General features: G+C 42.9%; 2 protein-coding genes and 1 long non-coding RNA gene across 29 annotated transcripts in view; 2 read left to right on the top strand and 1 right to left on the bottom strand.

Annotated features, from left to right (window-relative positions):
* Positions 1-12,878, bottom strand: part of Afdn (afadin, adherens junction formation factor) — a 130,001-nt gene extending 117,123 nt beyond the window's left edge. For 11 of the 27 annotated variants that reach the window (XR_015001046.2, XM_085687170.2, XM_085687190.2 and 8 more), the window contains exon 1: positions 12,641-12,877. Coding sequence is in view for 26 of the 27 variants with exons in the window: in XM_085687170.2 (XP_085543296.1) it covers positions 12,641-12,745 (105 nt within the window). In the remaining variant the exon portion in view is untranslated. Of the gene's footprint in view, positions 1-12,640 lie in introns of all 27 variants that reach the window. The other 16 variants (XM_085687159.2, XM_085687172.2, XM_085687182.2 and 13 more) reach the window with 3 other exon arrangements.
* A 387-nt stretch (positions 12,879-13,265) lies between these two features.
* The window catches only part of LOC125391685 (uncharacterized), a 28,793-nt gene continuing 22,103 nt past the window's right edge, over positions 13,266-19,955 (top strand). Inside the window, exon 1 of the mRNA XM_087896077.1 lies at positions 13,266-13,619. Within this exon, the coding sequence (XP_087752203.1) occupies positions 13,461-13,619 (159 nt within the window). The 5' untranslated portion in view covers positions 13,266-13,460. The remainder of the gene's footprint in view (positions 13,620-19,955) is intronic.
* LOC148123586 (uncharacterized) lies at positions 13,626-15,585 on the top strand. The gene is made up of 2 exons (XR_015734709.1): positions 13,626-13,823; positions 13,945-15,585. It is a non-coding gene; the product is annotated as an uncharacterized LOC148123586 (long non-coding RNA).

The raw sequence follows: 19,955 nt of genomic DNA, 5'->3' as shown, positions 1-19,955 counted from the left end.
CCTGCCATCAACCTGATTGAATCTGAGTTCAATCCAGGAACCCACAGGGTTAAAGGAAAATTGCCTCCTGAACGAAGTTGTCCTCTAACTTTCACATGTGACATGGCATGTACTCCCTTGCACATGAACACGTGCACTCATCCACATGTATGTACATACACAATAAATAAATATGTAATTTAAAAAAAAACAATACACTTAGCCAGGTGTGTTGGCACATGCCTTTAATCCTGGCACTTGGGAGGCAGAAGCAGACAGACCTCAGTGAGTTCGGGGCCAACGTGGTCTATAAAGCAAGTTCCAGAACAAACAGGGCTGTTACAAAGAAAAACCTGGTCACAAAAGCACCAAATAAATAAATAAATAACCACTCACACACTCGGGCACATGTGTAAATGTGTCTATATGTGCACACAGAACATGAGTTAAAGAGACATGCAATTGCATCCTGTCTGTAATTCTTCCTGAACATTCACTTCAAAATTATTTATTAATAACTTAACTTCCTATAAAACTTTTAACACTGCTTTTGGATTGCAAACATACTAATTAACAGCCGGTGTAGTCAGACTACCTGCTGAATCGCTCGCTACTACATGACTGACTGGCTGTGTCCCCTTGCACAGTTCTTTACTCATTCATTCACAAGTGGGAAAAGCCATAGCCACCACCCTCCAAGGACTGCGGTGAGAATTGAAGGAGGTAACACATAGAAAGCACTCACACAGCGGCAATGACACAGTGGGCCTCATGAAGTATAGGGTGTCATTACCAGAATAACCCGGGTTTGTTTTAATGACTAAATTCTTAACAGAGATGCAGCCAAGAAATATGATTCATCACTACTAGCTAAAATGGAAATGATCAACCAGATATAACATGTACTCTCCCACTCCTAAACAAAATAAAATCCTGCAAGAAAGTCTGAAAAGCAATAAAGAATTTCTTCAGACAGCATACTACTGGATAATTTGTTATCTTTGTTTCTATTAGTATTTTTCAAATATCTAAAGCATGCATTTTATTGTAGAAAGAAAACAAACACCTTTAAATACATAGCTTAATACAATGGAGACCCACTAGTAACTTCAGGTCTAACAGTATTCAAGAGTATTCTCAAACAATCAGCCATAAGTATTTTCAATGTTTTTCCTGATTTAATACTCTTCAATTTCTTCATCCCTGATATTCCCCCAAAACAATCTCATGAATGTATTTTTAAAAGAAAAAAAAAAGCTGTAATCAGAAAATTTAGCATAAAAATCACATTAACTGTATCATGAATTCAACAAGATCAGCTTTGCCAAAGTTGACAGCTTTAAACACTGGAAGCCCTAAACATTACATACAGTAAAATCACTGTCCATGGTACTTATGGCAGGCTCCTCCTCTTAGATAAATGGGAGCTTAACTGACCTAAAGAAGCATTATTACAAATTCATGTCCTCAGTGAATTAAGACCTGCTGTCTGATTTGCATTGCCCTTTTAAATTAGTGTTTAATAATAAGCATTTTTCACTCTTTAAAAGTACTATGCCATTAATACAGTTCAGTAATACTGTATATAATATTAAATGTAACAGATATCCAAATAGCCAAAGAAACTTACACATACCCAGGAATTAACAATATAATATACTGCTGAATGTACTGTTGAGAAATAAGTTGCTACTAGATAAAAAATAAGGGAATATTAGATTCTGCTAGTCAGAAATCAAAAGTATTAAAATTCCAAACGTTCATGAGAGCTTTTGGCTGTCTTTGCTTATATCTGTCTTTCTCTCAAGACTTAGTTTAAGAGAAAAAAGGACATGTCTAGAGCCAGCCAAGACTTGGACATAACTCAGGTTCTCTACTTAGGAAAGAAGAATAAAAGGTCAGCTTAGCCAGAAGGTGGTGACCCACACCTTTAATCCTAGCACTGGGGGGGGGGGGGGGAGGTGCAACACAGAGAGGTAGGCAAATCTCTGAGTTCAAGGCCAGCCAGTCTAGGGACAGAGTTCCGGAGCTACACAGAGAAACCTTGTCTTCTTGTCTAGAGACACAGCCCCTCAGCAAAGAATAGAGGAGGGGAGAGGAGGAGAGAGGAGGGGAGGGGAGGGGAGGGGAGGGGAGGGGAGGGGAGGGGAGGGGAGGGGAGGGGAGGGGAGGGGAGGGGAGGGGAGGGGAGGGGAGGGGAGGGGAGGGGAGGGGAGGGGAGAAGAAGGTCAGTTTTTTTATCCTATTCTGATATGGGTGTGGGGGTGTGTAGTAGCCTGTTTTCTAATGAGAGGGAAGATATGGATTTGGGAGGGTTGGGTGGGGAGGTAGGAAGGTTGGGGGGGTTGAGGAAGGAGAAATCATGATCAGAATATACTACATTAAAAAAAAAAGCTATTTCAATTAGAAAAAAAAGGTCACCCAAGTGCTAGAACTCATAGTTAAGTCTTAGACAAGGAAATTCAGCATCCTACTTAGACCACACTGACACTACATAGCTGCTTTCTGTTCCGTGTGCACTCTTGAAAATGGGCCTGGGACTAAAAAGAAAACACACAGGACTGATCTGGGTCATATCCACAGATGGGTTAGAATAATAAACCGTAACGGTTACTACTGTGGCTAGGTGTGGCCAGTATTACTGAATAACAAGAATATGTTAAAAAAAAAAAAAAGCTTGCATTGTATCACTAATAGCTAAAAATTAAAATAGAGTAAAACAAAACACAGAAGTGAGGAAACTTGTCTAAAATTAATGTTGTAATCCACTCTCCCATAAGCCCTACACTCATTTAAAATATACATCTACACTATAGCCCCACTTGAAAATGTCATGCACAGAAATCAAACATTAGAATACTTATCATCATCATCTGCTGTGGGAAATGCCTTCAACCAATAGCTTTAAGATACTGGCCCACTTTGGGTGTGGTTTCATGTACTATAAATGCAGACAAAAAGCATGCTTGGGCCGCTTGGCTGCTGGGTTTGGTCCAGGTCCCAGCGCTCACAGAGGACTGCAGATGGCTACTCTTTCTGTGAGTTTATCCCCAGATAAATAAACCTTTGTTAGACTCCATTCTGGGCTATTGTGGAACTCTTTGTACACCAACAAATTGGTGCCCAACATGGCACCCAAACCCACATCCCTGAGATTAGGAGTCTCGTGCTCTCCCAACTGAGCTCATCATCGCTAGTGCTAGGAATTAAATCTAAGATTTTGTGCATACTAGGCAAGCACTTTATCGCTGAGCTTTATGTCCAGCCTTAAGACAAATATACATACATAAAAACATCTCTAAATATTTTATTTAGGGCATAGCCTATAAATTGCAGTCCCCCAAAACCTTGGAGTATTCTGTGGCTCTTTCAGCCCATCTAAATAAGTTATTTTTGTAATAGACAGTACTAGCCTCTCCCGTATGTTATCATTTATACAAGTGGCCAAAAACTGCATTTGAGTAAAAGTGACAGCATCTTGGATTTCATACTCAGCATGTTTGTAGAAAGTTATGTAATATCAAAATAAAATAGGCTTTAAATGTGCTGATTTCCTACAGTGGCCACATTGTTGTGTTTCCTCCACAATTGCAGAGTAGAAACTAAACACAAAGCAAAAGGAGCAACACATCATGCCTTCGTTCAGAACGGTGCTTTCATAGAACACTAGACATCAGAGTTGGCAAGTTCCTTTTTTAAATAGAACACCAATGGGACAGGAAATAATCCAGAGTAACTGCATAAAAACAAAGTCTCTGTACAGCAATGGAAACAATCAGCATAATTAACAGCCCATTAAATGGGAGAAAATCTTGACCAGCTATTCCAGACATGAGGCTAATATCCAGAATTTATAAAGAGTTGTAGAAATTAAATACCAAGGAAACAAAACCTCCAATCAACAAAAGACGAATAGATGGTTTAAAAAAATACAAATGGTCAATAACTGTTTTTAATAATGATCAATATCCCTAGTCATCAGAGAAATGCAAATTAAAACTACTTTTGAGATACTGCTTCACCTTAGTCAGAATGGCATCATTAACAAATCTGACAATGGGGCTAGAGATAGCTGAGAGCACTGTTTCCTCTTTCAGAGGACCCAGGTTCAAGTCCCAGCACCCACATGGCAACTCACAACTGTCTGTAACTCCAGTTCCAGAGGATCTGACACTCTCACAGAGATATACACACAGGCAGAACAACAATGCAAATGAAATAACTAATAATAATAAACAACAACTCTGACACTAAGTGCTGGAGAGCATGTAAAGGAAACCTTTATTCACTAGGTAGCGGGATAAACTAATACAGCCACTGTGGAAATCAGTTTGGAAATTACTAAAAAATTCAAAGTAGAACTATTATCTGGCCCAGCTCTTCCACTCCTGGCTGTATATCTTAAAGTTCAGACCTCATCACAGAGATAGCTGCACAAATTTTTTCTGTTGCCTTATTCACTATAGCAAGAAAATGGAACCAGCACAGCTTTCCCAGCAACAGTGAATGGACAATGAAAACTTGGTATACACAAAAAATAAAATACTTCTCAAGTCAGGCAGTTCGGATGCACACCTTTAATCCCAGCACCAGGGGGCAGAGGCAGGAGAATCTCTTTGAGTTCGATGCCAGGTCTATGAAATGAGTTCTAGGACAGGCTCCAAAGCTACAGAGAAATTCTATCTCAAAAAACCTAAATAAAAAACAAAACAAAAAAATAAAATACTTCTCAGCTTTAGAGAAAAATTAAGTTTATAATTTTGTAGAAATTTGGATGGAATTAGAATATTAAATGAGGTCACATACCTTCAGCAAGAAAGAAGCGGCATATTCCCTTCTCACAAGTGGACTCTAGACAAGACTATTTGTGTACATGTATGGTGAGAAGTCCTTCTGTCTATGTGTTGCTTTTAGTGGTTAATGAAAAAAGAAACTGCCTTGGCCTGTTGATAAGGCAAAACTTAGGTAAGCGGGAAAATCTAAACAGAAAGCTGGGAGGAAGAAGGCAGAGTCAGAGAGATACCATGGAGCTGCCAGAGTAAGACATACAGAAACTTTGCTGGTAAGACACTGCCACAGATTAATGGAGATAGGTTAAATTAAGATGTAGGAGTTAGCCAATAAGAAGTTAGAGCTAATGGGCCAAGGAGTGATTTAATTAATACAGTTTCTGTGTAATTATTTGGGTTCTGGGCAGCTGGGACAAACAAGCGATCCCCTCACTACACATGTAAACAAATATACCTGTGGATACACTATAGCATGAAGGAAAGAGAACAAGAAAGGCTAAATGTGGGGATGAGAAAGGACTGAATGCAGGTAATGGATACAAGTTATGAAAGAATTTGTTTTTCTAGTCTAACTCTGTTGCAGATTTTTTGGTTTTGGTGGTGGCTAAGTACATAAACTATACACAATACTGAAAATGTAAAATGTGAGACTTTGCAGCTTCTGTTCCAGATGCCAATTCTAACTGTATATTAAATTCATGAAGTTGTAGAGACTTTGGATCTGGTTAATTTGTATGTTTAATATTTATAATTATTTGTAAGTTTCTTTTATAATTAACTTCATCAAAACTTAAAGAAAAAGAAAACATCTTCTACAAAGCACTGCTCTGGATGTATAAAATGAACAAGTTCTCCAAGGATTAACAGGAATGCAAAGGGCAGCATTTACCTGCGTCCTTTTTTTAAAATGTTGATTTTTTTATTTAAATTTTATAATTTTTTTACTATTTTATGTGTGCATATTTTATTTTACATTTTATGCTTGTGTGTATGTCTGTGCAGTACATTGTGCAGTGCACCACAGGAGACATAGAGGGCATCAGATCCATTGTAATTAAGAGTTACAGAAGATTGTGAGCTGCCACGTAGGTGCTAGGAATCAAACCCAAGTCCTCTGGAAGAGCAGCCAAAACTCTCAACCACTGAGTCATCTCTCCAGCCCCGTTTGATCTCCTTCAAGAGAGTACATGAAACCAAGCAGCAGAGAACCAGGAGCTGCAATTCTGACCAAGCACAAGAACGACTCCTAATCAGTGAGGAAGGCAATCAGTGAATGGGCATGCTTCTCATCAGTCATCAACTCTTCTACTCTGAAAATCAGACATCTTCTTAAGTGGCACTCTGGAACACATCTTCCCAACCTGGAAACAACTTACGGCACATTCCTCGACACAGAGCTGGACCCCACTGAAGTGTGTCCTCAGTATGATTCCATCTTAGCAAAATACGAAACGGTTTCTCTCTCTCTCTCTCTCTCTCTCTCTCTCACACACACACACACACACACACACACACACACACACAGTCTGTGAAAGGGGTCTGGGACTGCCTGTCTAGGGTCAGTTAGCAAACTCTAACAAGTTTAGAAGGGCAGTAAGTGAAAGAGTAGTTGCATCCAGTTCATTCTATACTACTGAAGAGCTAAGAGAAGCAATGCTAGTCTATGCCTAGTGTCCATTGTAATTAACAACAACCAGTTTAAGTCACACAGTGTTCAGCATAATGACCTTTCTGCAGTGTAATGGCATTCACAAGGTAAAGCATATTATATATATATATATTCAAAGTAAAAACATAAACAATGTAATCAATCAATTTCCAAGTCTCTAAATAATTTCATTCCTGACACATGCCTGTAAACTTGAATTATGCAGTCTCGTATTCTTCCACTTTTAGGCTCACTTACATTAGGAAACTACTCTCCAACATTATAAGTGCTCTGTCTAGCTGCTTAGTTTCACATTGTGATGTATATTCACTCTCTAAATTATATGATATGGATCATTAACATATGCAAAACTGGGAGTGAATTTTTGTTGTTATTGTTGCTAGAATAAAATTCAAGTCAGGGATGGAGAAAGAAATCTAAGCCAGATAACCTGAGGCCAGCAAACACAGTCAATCGCCCTTGTTATCTCCCAGACTGCTTTAATCCGGTTCTGAACTCATAAGTGCTTGTGATCAAAACTGTTTTCAGAGCTCACATTTTTCTGGGTTTTATTTTATAATATCTACATGTATGTAATAAGGTATCTTGGGGATAGGGCATGAATCTAAACATTAAATTTATTTGTTTAATTTATGTTATACCTTATAAACAGAGCCTACCTATAATTCTATACAATATTCTCATTGTGCCTACATTTTTACTGCAATCTGTCATATTAGGTCAGATGTTGATTTTTCCACTTGTGGTGTAGCATGTTAGCATTCAGACTGTTTTGGATTCCAGAGCATTTTGGACTTTGGATTTCGAATTGAGCAGAGATGTTAAGAAAAATGTGCTCGTGAATAAACAAAGTCCAGCCTTGATAGCGGGTACACACCTGCCATCAACTTCCAGGGAGAGAGAAGCCAACAGACAGCCTACCCAGGGATCTTCAGGCCTTATTAGAATGTCATTGTTAGCAAACACTTAACCTACCCAGAACAGACAAAGAATCAATGGGATGTTTGTAGCTTGTATGTAGGTATGTATGTTACGTGTGTAGGAACACTTCCTAGCATCTATCTTATAAGTATAAATGCAAGTCAAGCACAGATATCGATGCTCGTCCTAGGCATCTTCTAGGGAAATGAACTAAGTCTACATATAAGCTCTTCTAGGAAGCTAATAGAAAACCAAACTTCTCAATAACCAGTGCTCTCCCTAAGGTGGAAATAACTTTCAATTATTAAGGCACTACAGTTTTTAGCATAGATTCCCCTTTTATTTATAATAACGGAAAGTAAGTTTATATCTAAATAGTTATTGTATCATTTTCTGATATTACCCCAAAGTTCAAGTCTGGCAAAACTGTTTAAAAACAAGTTAAAATATGCACCAGAATAATAACCAATGTCTAGCAATAATGCTCTACAGATTACAATTACTCAATTCACCCATAATAACATAACAGTAAACTTGTTTTTTTCAATATAAAAGCCAAAGTCTACTGATAGTCTAATGTCATTTAATCTCAGTCAAAATTCCACAAAAATATACAGTTACAAAATTTATATTCCACTGGGCAACAAATTGCATTCATTCATTTTCACTGGCATAGAACTAATTAAAACTGGTCTAAATGTTATTCTAATCTATATACCTAAGCAGTCACCACTAATACCAGTGCTATGTCTAGGCTGCCAAGCATCAGTTTAAGAGGACAAGGTAAGTGACGTCCCTGCTCCATGACTGCTGCAGAACAGACTACATGCAAACTCACCAGCAACAAAGCTCCCAGAAAACAAGGAGCTACAGAAACCTTCCACAACAGTTCAGTGTCATTTCGTCATGAAGAAATTGTGTCATTGTAGGCCTAGTGCTATGGCACTCTGAAGAATCAGACACCACCAGATGTCAGCTGCTAATTCTCAAACCCCCTTCCTGCATCTGGTATGGAGAATTGCTCAGGACTTCAAAGAGACCTGTGCTCAAAGAGAATTGCTAAGGGGGATGCTTGCAAACCAGCGACACCTAACCGGTTGGTATGTCTGAAGACACCAACCTGACCCAGACAACCAACTAGCATGCTGCAGCAGTACAGAGTTTAAGACCTGCCACCACGGGAAACATCTCCTTGTCAACATCATTTTTCTCTTCTTCCCAGTACCAACTCTTCTGGTCCCCCCCCCATAGAGTCAAACAATACCTAAGTATATGACTGTAAGTGGGAAAACAGGGAGTATACATCAGGCACTGGCAGGTCTCCAACTTCCACTTATGTGTGAATTTGAAACAGAAATGCAGGGTATAAAGCATTTACACAAGTCATAAAGTTCGGGAAAACAAGTTGTTTCAATAGCTCAACCATCTAACAATTACAAATTAACCTGCTAAAAAGTTTCTGGACAATGCCATCAACTGAAAATGTAAGTAAATAAATTTCCTCTTTCTCTCTCTCTCTGGAGGCTGGGGCAGGAGAAACACTAGCGCCAATGCTAGTCAGAGCTACTTAGGGAGATTCTATCTCAAACAGTAACAATAAAAAAATAACAGGATGGCCAGGCACCTTCACACGGGTCTTTAATCCCAGCACTTGAAAGGCAGAGGCAGGCAAATCTCTGTAAATTCGAGGTCGGCCTAATCTACATAACATATTAAGTTTCAGGACAACTAGGGCTGTTACATAGAAAAAAAATCAGAAAAAAAAAACAAACTAAAGAAAGAAAAGAAACAACAGGATGCCTATAAATATTTAATCTTAACAACCACCTGTTTCACTTACAGTTACAAGAAAGATTTTTATCAGTACCAATATTTAAACTACCACTGTTACCTTTAAAATTCCAAATATAATTAGATGGTATGGCAAAGCATCATTACAACCTAAGCATCAGTCTAGAATAAAGATGTAGCTATAATAAGCTATGCAATTAGCACCTCTTTACCTGAACACTTCCTAGTCCACCTCTGACAGCAACCTCCAAGTTATTTTTTGCACACATCTTTCAGGTAATATCATCACATGACTTCTAAGATTAACCAAGGAATCAGAATGAATCATGTTCAGCAACAATAAAGCATATGTGGGTGTCCACACAAATTGTGGGCTATTTTTCCTCCAGAGGCAAAAAAAAAAGTAAATAAACAAATGACCAAAAGGTATCACATGAAGTTAAAAGGTCAATAACTTAGCAAAGCTTATCAGTATAAGCTTTATGCAAAAGAATAAAACAAATCTTTATTATGTAAACCATTTTCAATAAACTTTTACAAGGCATCTACCACATATTTTGTCAGAAATAAAGGCATACACAAAGAAAACCATATTCAGTATTTCTTTCCACAGATTTCTTACTTTTGTGTAATGAGAGAGAGAAAACCCAGTAAGTCTGATGACAACTCTTGGTGAGGCCCTCCTCTGAAGAGCGACAGGAGTACTCTGCCATCATAAATCATCAGATATCCCAAAAGCAATGAAGCCCTAACTTAGAAAGAGAGAGTCCCAAAATGCTTTGAGAACACGTTTATTAGCTTCTACGATGGTAAAGTTATTAATTCAGCTTAACACCAGTCTCCCAGTCATAAAATGTTAACACTCTGTATAGATCGTAAACTCTTTATTTTCATAAAGTACCTAGGACCAAGAAAGGAACGACTGAAAAGTAGTCAACAGCAACTTGCTGGTTCCTTCAACTAAAAGGTGAATGAGAAGGAAAAGGCAAACTTATCCAGGATGATGACAAAACATATTCTAATTTTCTTTAAAAGTAAATATAATTCAAGTCTATCATCTTGCTTATATAGAAAGCAAAGAATTATCAGCGGTGATCAAAGCTGCCAGGAACCAAGTCACAGATGACTAATGAAGTTTAAATGTGATAACAGATACTGAACACCATACCAAAAATAAGCAAAGCAAAGAAAAAAACTCACTATACTCTTACAAATATAAGACTGACCAACTAAACAAATATAAGGCTTAACTCTTCCACAAATCAACTTCTGCAGTGAAGCTGAAAAATGTTTACTGAACACCTACTAAGAGTTAGATACTGTTCTCTTGTAGAAAATTGCTTGATTTGTAACAGCCAGATGGAATAAAAAGCAAGCATTAGATGGCAAAATTATTCTGATACAAGCTTTGACAAATCAAGCTGAATGCACTGGCCTAAGACTACTGCCTTAGAGAACTGAATTTACTTTCATGATGTAATGTGTTAAGCATAAAACTCTGCTTCAAATTGAAGAACAGAATGATTTTAATAGTATCCAAAGATTCTCCAAAAAAATAAAACAAAATGTGAGCTAGCCATTACATAACAATAAAGCTAAGAAAAATTAAATTAGACATTTTCAGGAAAATAACTTCATTATGAAAAGCTTTCAATTACAAGTCATTTCTAAAAATGGAAATGTTCAGATGTGAGGATAATGTAATATGAAAAAGATAAACTTGGTTTTTAAAGTCCTTTAATTTTTTTTTAACTGTCTACACAACTCTTCATCTGCAGAATAACCTGGGGAGGGGAGAGGCCTCCCAAAAAGCATGCCAACTTTAATAACTGCTCATATCTTCAAAAAGAAGTTTCAACTTAATGCTTATAAAGGAGATCAACTTCAATCGAATAATTTACCTGAAATTCTTTAAAGTTAATGCCTCAATTTCAGACTAAAACTTGAGTTGACTGCTACTTCTCAACTGAAAAGACTCCTTTTAATCATACTTAAGAACCCTCAAAAAAAAGAAAGAAAATCCAATAACTAGCAATATTCTACCTCCAAATTTTAACCTGCCATTAAAAAAGATCAAGCTAATTTATTTTCAAAGACAAGATAATGTTGAAACTAAATTACTAGATGGTTCCTTTCTAAAGAGCCTCTATGAATGAACACTAACTACACAGTAAATTTGCTTACTAAAACGTAACTCGTAAAATCATTATAGAAGATGAATTATGAATCAGGAGTAACTTAACATCGGTGTTCAAATTGGCAACCTGAACCTAATAATTTACCTTAGCTTGTCAATTAGGGCTCGAGAGGAAGGGCTCTAACTAGGTCAAGTGTGCTCACAAGAAGGTGAGACAAGTCTTCCTCCACAGGCAACATTAAGTCAAAAGGTGAAAGCCAAGATTCAATCTGGAGAGCCTTTCCGACCTACCAAGCACGTTTTCGCAGCTAAGCGCTGCTGTAGTCGAGCAAGCACCTTCTTTTTTCTAACAAATCTCAACTAGAGCTATTTCCTGATCCAGCACAAATCCTAGATAAAGTGTGGGCTTGTGTAGTGGAAGTCCGCCTCAATCATCCCCGCTGTCAGAGAGGCTTCCCGCCAGCCACCCAGCCCAGTCCGCACCATCCCTCGGGTACGAGGCGGCAAAAAACCTGCCTCCACCCGACCCCACTCCCAGAATCGCCCCGAACTCCTCCCGCGGCTCCGAGTCGATCAGCCGCCGCCACACCGTGTCGGAGCCGGGGTGCCTGGCCGCCCTGCCCCGCCGGGCCCGGGTGCACGCGCGCAGTGGGTGCCCGGGGCTCACACCGCCGCCAGCACCGGCCGGTCACGTGCCGCGCGCGGAGGGGGGCCGAGATCCGCGTCCCGACACTAGGAAGACGCCATCAAAGACACTGGCCGCGGCGACGAGGGACACGTCCGCCCCGGGGAGCGGGGGACCCCGCAGGGGAGAGAAGCCCTCGGCCCGCAGAGGGCCGCGTGGGGGAGGTGGGGCCCGGGAGGCACAGGTGGGTTGTGCGGGCACAGGTGGGCGGCCAGGTGGAGTCCTGCGGGCTCTGAGGACACGGGGACCCGCCTAGAACGGCTCCCGGTGACACAGGTGGGGTCTGGGGACACACGTGGGTGGCGGAGGAGGGGGGTGTCCCAGGGACACGCGTGCAGCTCCAGGTGCGTCCCCGGGCGCAGGTGGCCAGCCCGCCCGCTCCGCGGGCCACCGAGCCGCCACGGATCCCACCCGGGCGGCGGGGCGCAGCGAGAGGCGACAAGGACGACCGGCCCCCTAGGGACCCTGCCGGCCAGCACGGTGGGCGGAGGCCGAGGGGGACAGGGCCGCGGGCGAGGGCGGGTCCGCGGTCTGGCGGGCGGGCGGGCAGGCGGGCGAGCCGGCGGGGGAGGGGCGGCCGCGGGACCCCGCTGCGCTCTGCCTCCCTCCGCGTCGCCGGCCTGCGCGCACCCCCTCCCTTCCCTCGCCTCGGCGGCGGCGTCGCTTACCTCGGTCGGCTGGCTGATCTCGAACAGGTCCAGCCGGTTGGCGTTCCAGTGGTGAATGATGTCGGCCAGCTTCCGCCGCTCCTCGTCGCGGCCGCCCGCCGACATGGTCGCGGCCGCTTCTCCTCCTCCTCCTCTTCCTCCGCTTCACGGGCGGCCGGACCCGAACACCGCAGGCCGCCTCGCCCACCACAGCCGCCGCCGCGGCCGCCGCCTCTGCTGCCTTCGCCGCCCGCGCGTCCTCCGCCGGGCTCGGCCCGCGTCCGGCCCGCGCCGCCTCCCTCAGCCCGCCTCAGCCGCGGCCGGTGCTCCGAGCGCCGCCCCCCCCCCCGCCCGCCGCCGTGCGCGCCGGCCGTGCGCGTCCCCGTGCGCGTGCGCGCCGCGCACCTCGGCGCCGCTCCGCTAGGTGCTGCTGCGCGGCCGCGCGCTCGGGGCTGGGGCTGGAGGGGCGGGGCGCGCCGGGAGTCCGCGCGCTCGGTGCCGGGTGCCGCCGTCCGGAGCCCTCGCGCCCACGGGGTTCCGGACCGGAGTGGCTGGGTCCCGACGGGAGCCACTGGGTTCTACGAGCGCGCCGGATCCGCCCTGAGCAGGCTGAGGTGTGGCGGGCTGCCGGGCGGCGCGGCGTCCTGACGGCTGGGGCGGGCCCGGAGCTGCCAAGCCGGGTGGACAGGTGGGCGTGGGCAAGCGCGGCCGGCGGAACTGGCTGGCCATCCCGCCGCGGCCCTGACCCCTGGGGGTGCGCTGGCTGCCGGGGTCAGATGCATGCTGACCTTTCTCCGGAGGAAAGATAAATTATTATGGTTGTGGGTGAGCGTCAGTGCAAATGTTTTCCCGAGTCCTCCTCCGGCTCCGGGTGCTGTTTGAATCCCCCGCATTCCTCAACCCTGGGCAAGGAGCGGCAGCGGCCTTTGTGTCTCCGGGGAGCGCATGCCACCTAGGAGGAGACAGCGGACCAGAGTTAAAGAACAGGGAGGACATTAGCGTGAGTTGTTCTTTGTTTTTTGGGTTTTTTTATAAATCTTTTAAAGCGTCCCAGTGAACCTAGAAACGTAAAACTTCAACAGCAAGTGTTGTGGGTTTTATAGACGTCTGTTTCTTTGTCTTTTTCATGCCCTCCTCCCTGCCAAAAATATTTGTTCGCTGGAGAGCATATCCCGAAAGAGCTATTTACCCCCCATTCATCCAGGTAAAATTGATTCTGGCATTCTCTGTGACCTGCTGGAAGGAAGAGCCTTCCTTCACCGAGGCTGAAAAGTGATACGCCCTATTTGACTCGGCCTCTTTCTGTTCGCTGTTGCCCTTTCCAGTGTGAAGATGTGTTTTCTCTCTGCCAGTTGGAGAGAGAAGAGCATCTGCCCCCCATGCTTTGTCTGCTCTGCGACGGCCCTAACACAGCAGAGCTACATAAGGACGCTTTTCAGCCCAGGAGCCCGGCGTTGAACTCGTGCCATGGGGAATGAATTCTTCAATAGACCCCTCGTCCCCTGCTGGAAGTTAAAGAGGGATGGTTTGCAGGGAAGCATATGTGTGCAGATGTGTCTTCCTGTCCTGGTGTTCCGTTTCTTTGTGTCTTTAAGTTCTCCTGCTTCTGTGTGGACTCGTTTTTTTATTGCGATGAGTTCCCTGGAGGCCGTGCAGCTCAGGACCCTCACCAGTCTACACACACACACACACACACACACACACACACACACACACAAAATGTAGCTCCTACTGATAGCAGCAGTGTAAACTGATTCTGGCAGTTAAGAGCTTTATTCCTGCCGACCGATGACTGGCTCTTACAGAATTAGTTTGCAAAGCTAGCAATTAGATAACTAATGTCCGTGGTACTGTGTTGCTAAAGGGAAAATCCAGTATTGCTAGAAATCAAGTATGGACTCCGCAGAGTTGTTTTTATGGGGAGTGTGTGTGTGTGTGTGTGTGTGTGTGTGTGAGATGCGTGCACATAGACAAACTGCTGTACAATGGAGGGTTACAGATGGCTCTAAGTCACTGTCAGTTATCATTGGATTCTGGTTTACTTAAAGGCTCCATCTATATCATCTTGAGCAGTGAATTGGTTCCCAAACTATAATTTATAGTAACTCATTAGTTTATTGATAAAGGCTTAAAAGCAATTTGAAATATACAGAATACCTGTGATTCTCAGTCACAAATGCTCTAAGAACTATTTTGTGTTTAGCCAAAAAAAAAAAAAAATTTAGGTTGAGCCATTCCTCCAGTAATTGTCATTGAGACACAAGGATAAGTGGGGAGTGGTTGCCCAGGCCTCTGCTCCAAGAATAGGGATGTGGGGTAGGAAGATCAGGACTTATATAAGTTCAAGAAAAAGGCACCAAAATAATACTCTGAATCATGTGTTGTGATATCCCATGTAAGAATAAACAGATATGGCCAGTCATGATAGTAATAATCCATAACCTGAATATGAGGGGACAGGGACTTAGGCTGGAAAATTGCAAATTCTTAGGCAACTTAGGAAAAGCATGTCTCAAAATCAGGGCTTACTGAGGCTGTGGTTGAGTGGTACTGAGGTTCCTAACACTCCAGACCCTGGGTTCTGTCACCAGTATCAGAAAAAGAATTGCACATAAAGAAAGTCAAATGATGTGTAAAAATAAAATCATGATCCCTTTTGGTTCATAGCACGATCACTGGTCATGCATGATGGCGTGATATAGAAAAGAAGGAAGAAAAGCCCAAGATTCTATGAGTTCTGTTAACCACATCCGTACAGAAACAGAATCAGTGAAGGATGATTGTGCCGACGCCAGAGAAGGCTGCCCTGGATGAGGCTGACTTTATAATCTGCTGATCGGTTTTGAAATTTGTTTCTACTTTATATTTAGCTCCCAATTTTCCCTTCTAAAGGTGTTAAAATAGCTATATACTAAAGAATAAGAACCATCCGTACTAATTTTTATTAAATTTCTAACCAAATTTTAGCTTTTTGTTTTGTTTTTCTTTCTTTTTTAACAGGCTCATGTATCTCAGGCTGGCCTTGTCTTTGCTAGTAGTCGAAGATGACCTTGACCGTCTGACCTCCTCCCTTAGTACCTCCAGAGTAGTAAGACTGTGGGGGGGTGTCACCACCTCCAGCTTATTAGGTACTGGGGGTTTGAACACTTGGCTTTCTTTATGCCTGGCAAGTCCTCTACCAACTGAACTACATCCCTAGACCTTTCAATTTTATTTTTAATAAAGTACTTTTTAAAACAAAATTCTACAACCAACAATATGCAGTAAACCTTTTTCTGCCTCAGTTCGCACAAGTCCCAGAAAATAAGTAGAACCAGGAACAAGATTAATGCATCTGAGAAAAGCAAACGACTCAAACAGAGCAACTAAGTTTCATGACCAGCAGATCACTCGGCTACCAGTAACTTCCATACTTTGGCAAGTTAGTACAGTGTTGAAGTATTGTGGGTTTATAACTGCGCAAGCCAACTTACAAACCATTCTAGTGAATAAATCAATCCAGAGGATGTTCTTTAAACAGAACACACAGGTAAAAGGTATAAGAAAAGCAAAGGCAGCCCCAGCACGCTGGTGTAGACTGCCGTCCACAGAAGCCTCTACACAGGAGAGTGGTTCCAGCTTGTTAGCTATGAAACCCAAACAGCTAACTCCTTTTCAGAACCTACCGCCTAGGAAGGTCAATGTCAGTTAGTTTCTTGAAACAAGAAACGAGGGAAGGGAGGGAAGAAGAAAGGAAGGAATTTAGAAATTAGGTTTCCATAGACACTATTACTTTATTTAATAAACATATCTTTCAACTCTATTTCATCATATTTCTATGTGCTTGTTATTTAGTCATATTTTAGATTACCTAGTAAAATTTCCAGAAAGCTGCTTTCACAAAGAATTGTGACAGAAAATGTTTGTAGAAGCAGGAACTGGTGATGCTTGCCTTTCATCCCAGCAGGCAGAACTCTGACTCACGGGTAAACCTGCCAGGCCAGCCAGGGCTCTGTGGTAGGACCCTGTCTCAAGAAAAAGGGAGGTGCAGTGGGAATTGATCATAAAAGGTTTAATCTACACACACTGTTCGTATGACTTCACCTCCGACCTGGTGTGGACAGGCAAAACAAGCTGCCAAAACAGAGCCTAGTGGTGGAGTAGACGCCTAGCAAGCAGTAGGCCCTGTGTTCATTCCCCAGTACTGAAAACATAAAAGTACTGCGTAGATAAGCCATGCAGTAAACTGGATTCCTACAGCAAATCTTCACAAGCTCTGTAACAGAACAAGAAAGATACTGTGAATACGCAGATTTATCAACTACTATTTTGTACATTGCATGCTCTTTTCTAGTAAAAATTATACATAGGCATAATATTTCATATATGGGATATATATAATTTCGCTGAAAAACTGATATTCTAAAATGCAAATTCCCATTAAACCCTTTATTTTTTTTTTTAATATGACAAGGTCTCGGTATGAAACCTAGCAAGCACTAGGCCCTGGGTGACCTGAAACTCAAACTCACCATGAAGACAAGACCCACCTCCAATTCTCAGAGCTCTGCCTGCCTCTGCATCCTGCACATGAGGATTGAAGGTGTGCACCACAATACCTGGCTTCCCAAGGTGTAGCCCTGTCCAGCCTCTGCCTTCTCAGTGTAGCCTGCTGGAACAGGCCACCATATTTATCAAATTTTATTATAGACATAAAAAGTACATATCAACCGAAAGTAGATGCCATTTTACAATGCCTTACCAATACTAACAATTAGAGGAACAAAAGCAGTGTTGAGAAAACCTTGTTTGTGGAACTCTGCGAGTATGTCTAAGAATGTTCCCTAAAATATAAATATGTGTGTGTGTGTGTGTACTAGTATGTCTGTAGATCAAAAATATGAGATGAAAAGGGTTTCTGCTTTCTTTTGAAAATGCAATGCCACTTTACATTTTAAAAGTGTCTTTGAAGCCGGGCGTTGGTGGCGCACGCCTTTAATCCCAGCACTAGGGAGGCAGAGGCAGGCGGATCTCCGTGAGTTCGAGGCCAGCCTGGTCTACAAGTGCTAGTTCCAGGACAGGCACCAAAACTATAGAGAAATCCTGTCTCGAAAATAATAAATAAATAAAAAAGTGTCTTTGACTTTTTCGTTTAAGGCCACGAGAAGTGGGAACTTGACTCTGGCCTTCTGTTACAATGGTGTTATGAACGTGTGCCCTGAAACACTCCGCCACACACATCTGTCCTAGACATGCACCAAGAATGAAGAGGAAATGTGGGTGTCGAATAATGGGAGCAGCCGGGACGTGGCTGACCATCCCTTTCTGAAAGGGCATACAAGATGGCAAGAAGGGGCTGACGATGGAGTCCTACTGGACACTGGGACATTGCAAAAGGGAATGCTGGCTAAGCGTGCTGGGAAGGAGAAAGCTACTGCAAGTACAGCATGCAGGTGTGACTTGCATCATCAGGAGAGAAGCCACCAATACAGCCTTCTTACCGGTAACTATGCTAGCCCATCAAGTGGATGAATCGGCTTCATCCACCCATGCCAACAGTATGTTCCCTTAGTCACGGCCCTTCCTAGCAAGAGAGAAACTGAGCAAAGAGACTGCTGAGAGTCATATAAGCTACCAAACCAGAAATTCCTAAAGTGCATGAAGAGATTGTCAGAAGACCATCACAATCAACAATCTAGAGAGACATTCACTCCAGAGGAATAAGACTAATATGCTGAAAAGAGCTTAAAAATAAACGTTTTAGGAATCTTAAAGAAATGCATGAAGCCGGGCAATAGTGGCGCACGCCTTTCATCCCAGCACTTGGGAGGCAGAGGCCAGTCTGGTCTACAAAGTGAGTTCCAGGGCTGAACTGTTACAGAGAAACCCTGCCATGAAAACCTAACAAAAAGAAAGATACACAAAAAGGTACCATGGAGAGGGCTAAGAAATGATAAAGTAAAGAAGGAAAGCTGAGAATAGTGGGGCATGCTTGTGTCTCTAGCTCTCAGGAGCATAAGGAGTATGAGATCAAGGCCAGGGGCTACATAGAGAGACTTTGTCTCAAAAACAAGCGAATTGTATATGATATGTATATGATTTCAAATGCCTTAAATCTAACAATTATACCTTCAACATAATCCAAAGCATAGCACATGAGACTCTCAGGAAGAGGCCAGCAATCTGAGTTTCAAGTCTCCCTAAGTGAGTCTGAGGTGGGTGGGCATGGAGAATCAACAGCCAAAGTGAATTTTCAGATTACATCTGACCTTGAGAGTTTCCAAGGTCACACGTTTCCTTCTGCTCAGGTGAGCCTGTCTCCACTCCAGCACTGAACATGCACACACGTGATCAGGTGCAGCACTAGCCCACAGCCACAATTCCCAGGTTTGCGATCTACCTCTGACACCCTAGGACTATAAACAGTTTCCTCACGCAGAGATAAAGGAGGAAGACAGGCATTAACTGCCCTCCTGAGCTGCTACAAGGTCAAATCCGAGGAAGGTTTGCAGATTGTTTTCCAAGTATCTGTTTGAGATAAGACACTAATAAGTATCAGTTCTAGATTTAAACCTTGACCGCTTGAGGGAAAACTGCGTACAAGCACCACATAGAAAAGAGGAAAATCATTAAATTTTACCTTATACATCTTTTCATTTTAATTACTAGAAGGCACTGCATTGGAACTGCCATTTGTTGAGAAGATTGCCGTAAAGTTCTGAAGTCTTTGCAGGACTTTAAACTGTAGGAAGCTGTAATATCTTGCTGTGTTCTTTTGTGCTTTGGAAAGGAGTGGGCTGTGTTATCCTAATTGTTTTCTTTCCAGTAAGTTTAATGAATTTGACACATTATGTATTGTACCTTTTTAAGCTGTGCATTCTCACCTATCCTTACCAAATGCCATGTTCCTGCAGCCCCTACTCTGAGCTCCTGGGCTCCTTGCCAAACCTTCCTTTCCTCTGCTGCCACTTGCTCTCAACGCTTGATTCAGAGGCTCATCTCTGACCCTGGCGTTACCCTGAACACTCCCTTCTTGCTCATAGTCCACCCTTTTGTCTAATCCTAGCAGCTCTTCCTGTTTCACCCTCACTGCAAACCAAGCCTCCTCAGACACTGCTCTGGGCATGTCCCATTTGTGATCACCTCAAAGACCCCTAGCATCAAAGACAACTCTGCAGCTATTTTGGCAGCTTCAATCTCGGACGATTTCATGTGTGAATCCTCAGCAGAAGGTTTGTCTCCCCAATATGAGTGAGCATGCTTCCACTCCCTCACATCTCCAGCTTCATCCCTCCACTCCTCTCTAGGTCCAAGCCCCTTGTCAATCACCGGATGGAATCCCGACCTTCTCTGTTGT

This window comes from Myodes glareolus, chromosome 1 (genome assembly GCF_982192425.1).
Source record: "Myodes glareolus chromosome 1, mMyoGla1.1, whole genome shotgun sequence".
In the NCBI taxonomy this organism is placed as follows: Eukaryota; Metazoa; Chordata; class Mammalia; order Rodentia; family Cricetidae; genus Myodes; species Myodes glareolus.
The sequence above is the reverse complement of the archived record's forward strand: the minus strand, read 5'-3'. Positions and strand labels throughout refer to the sequence as shown.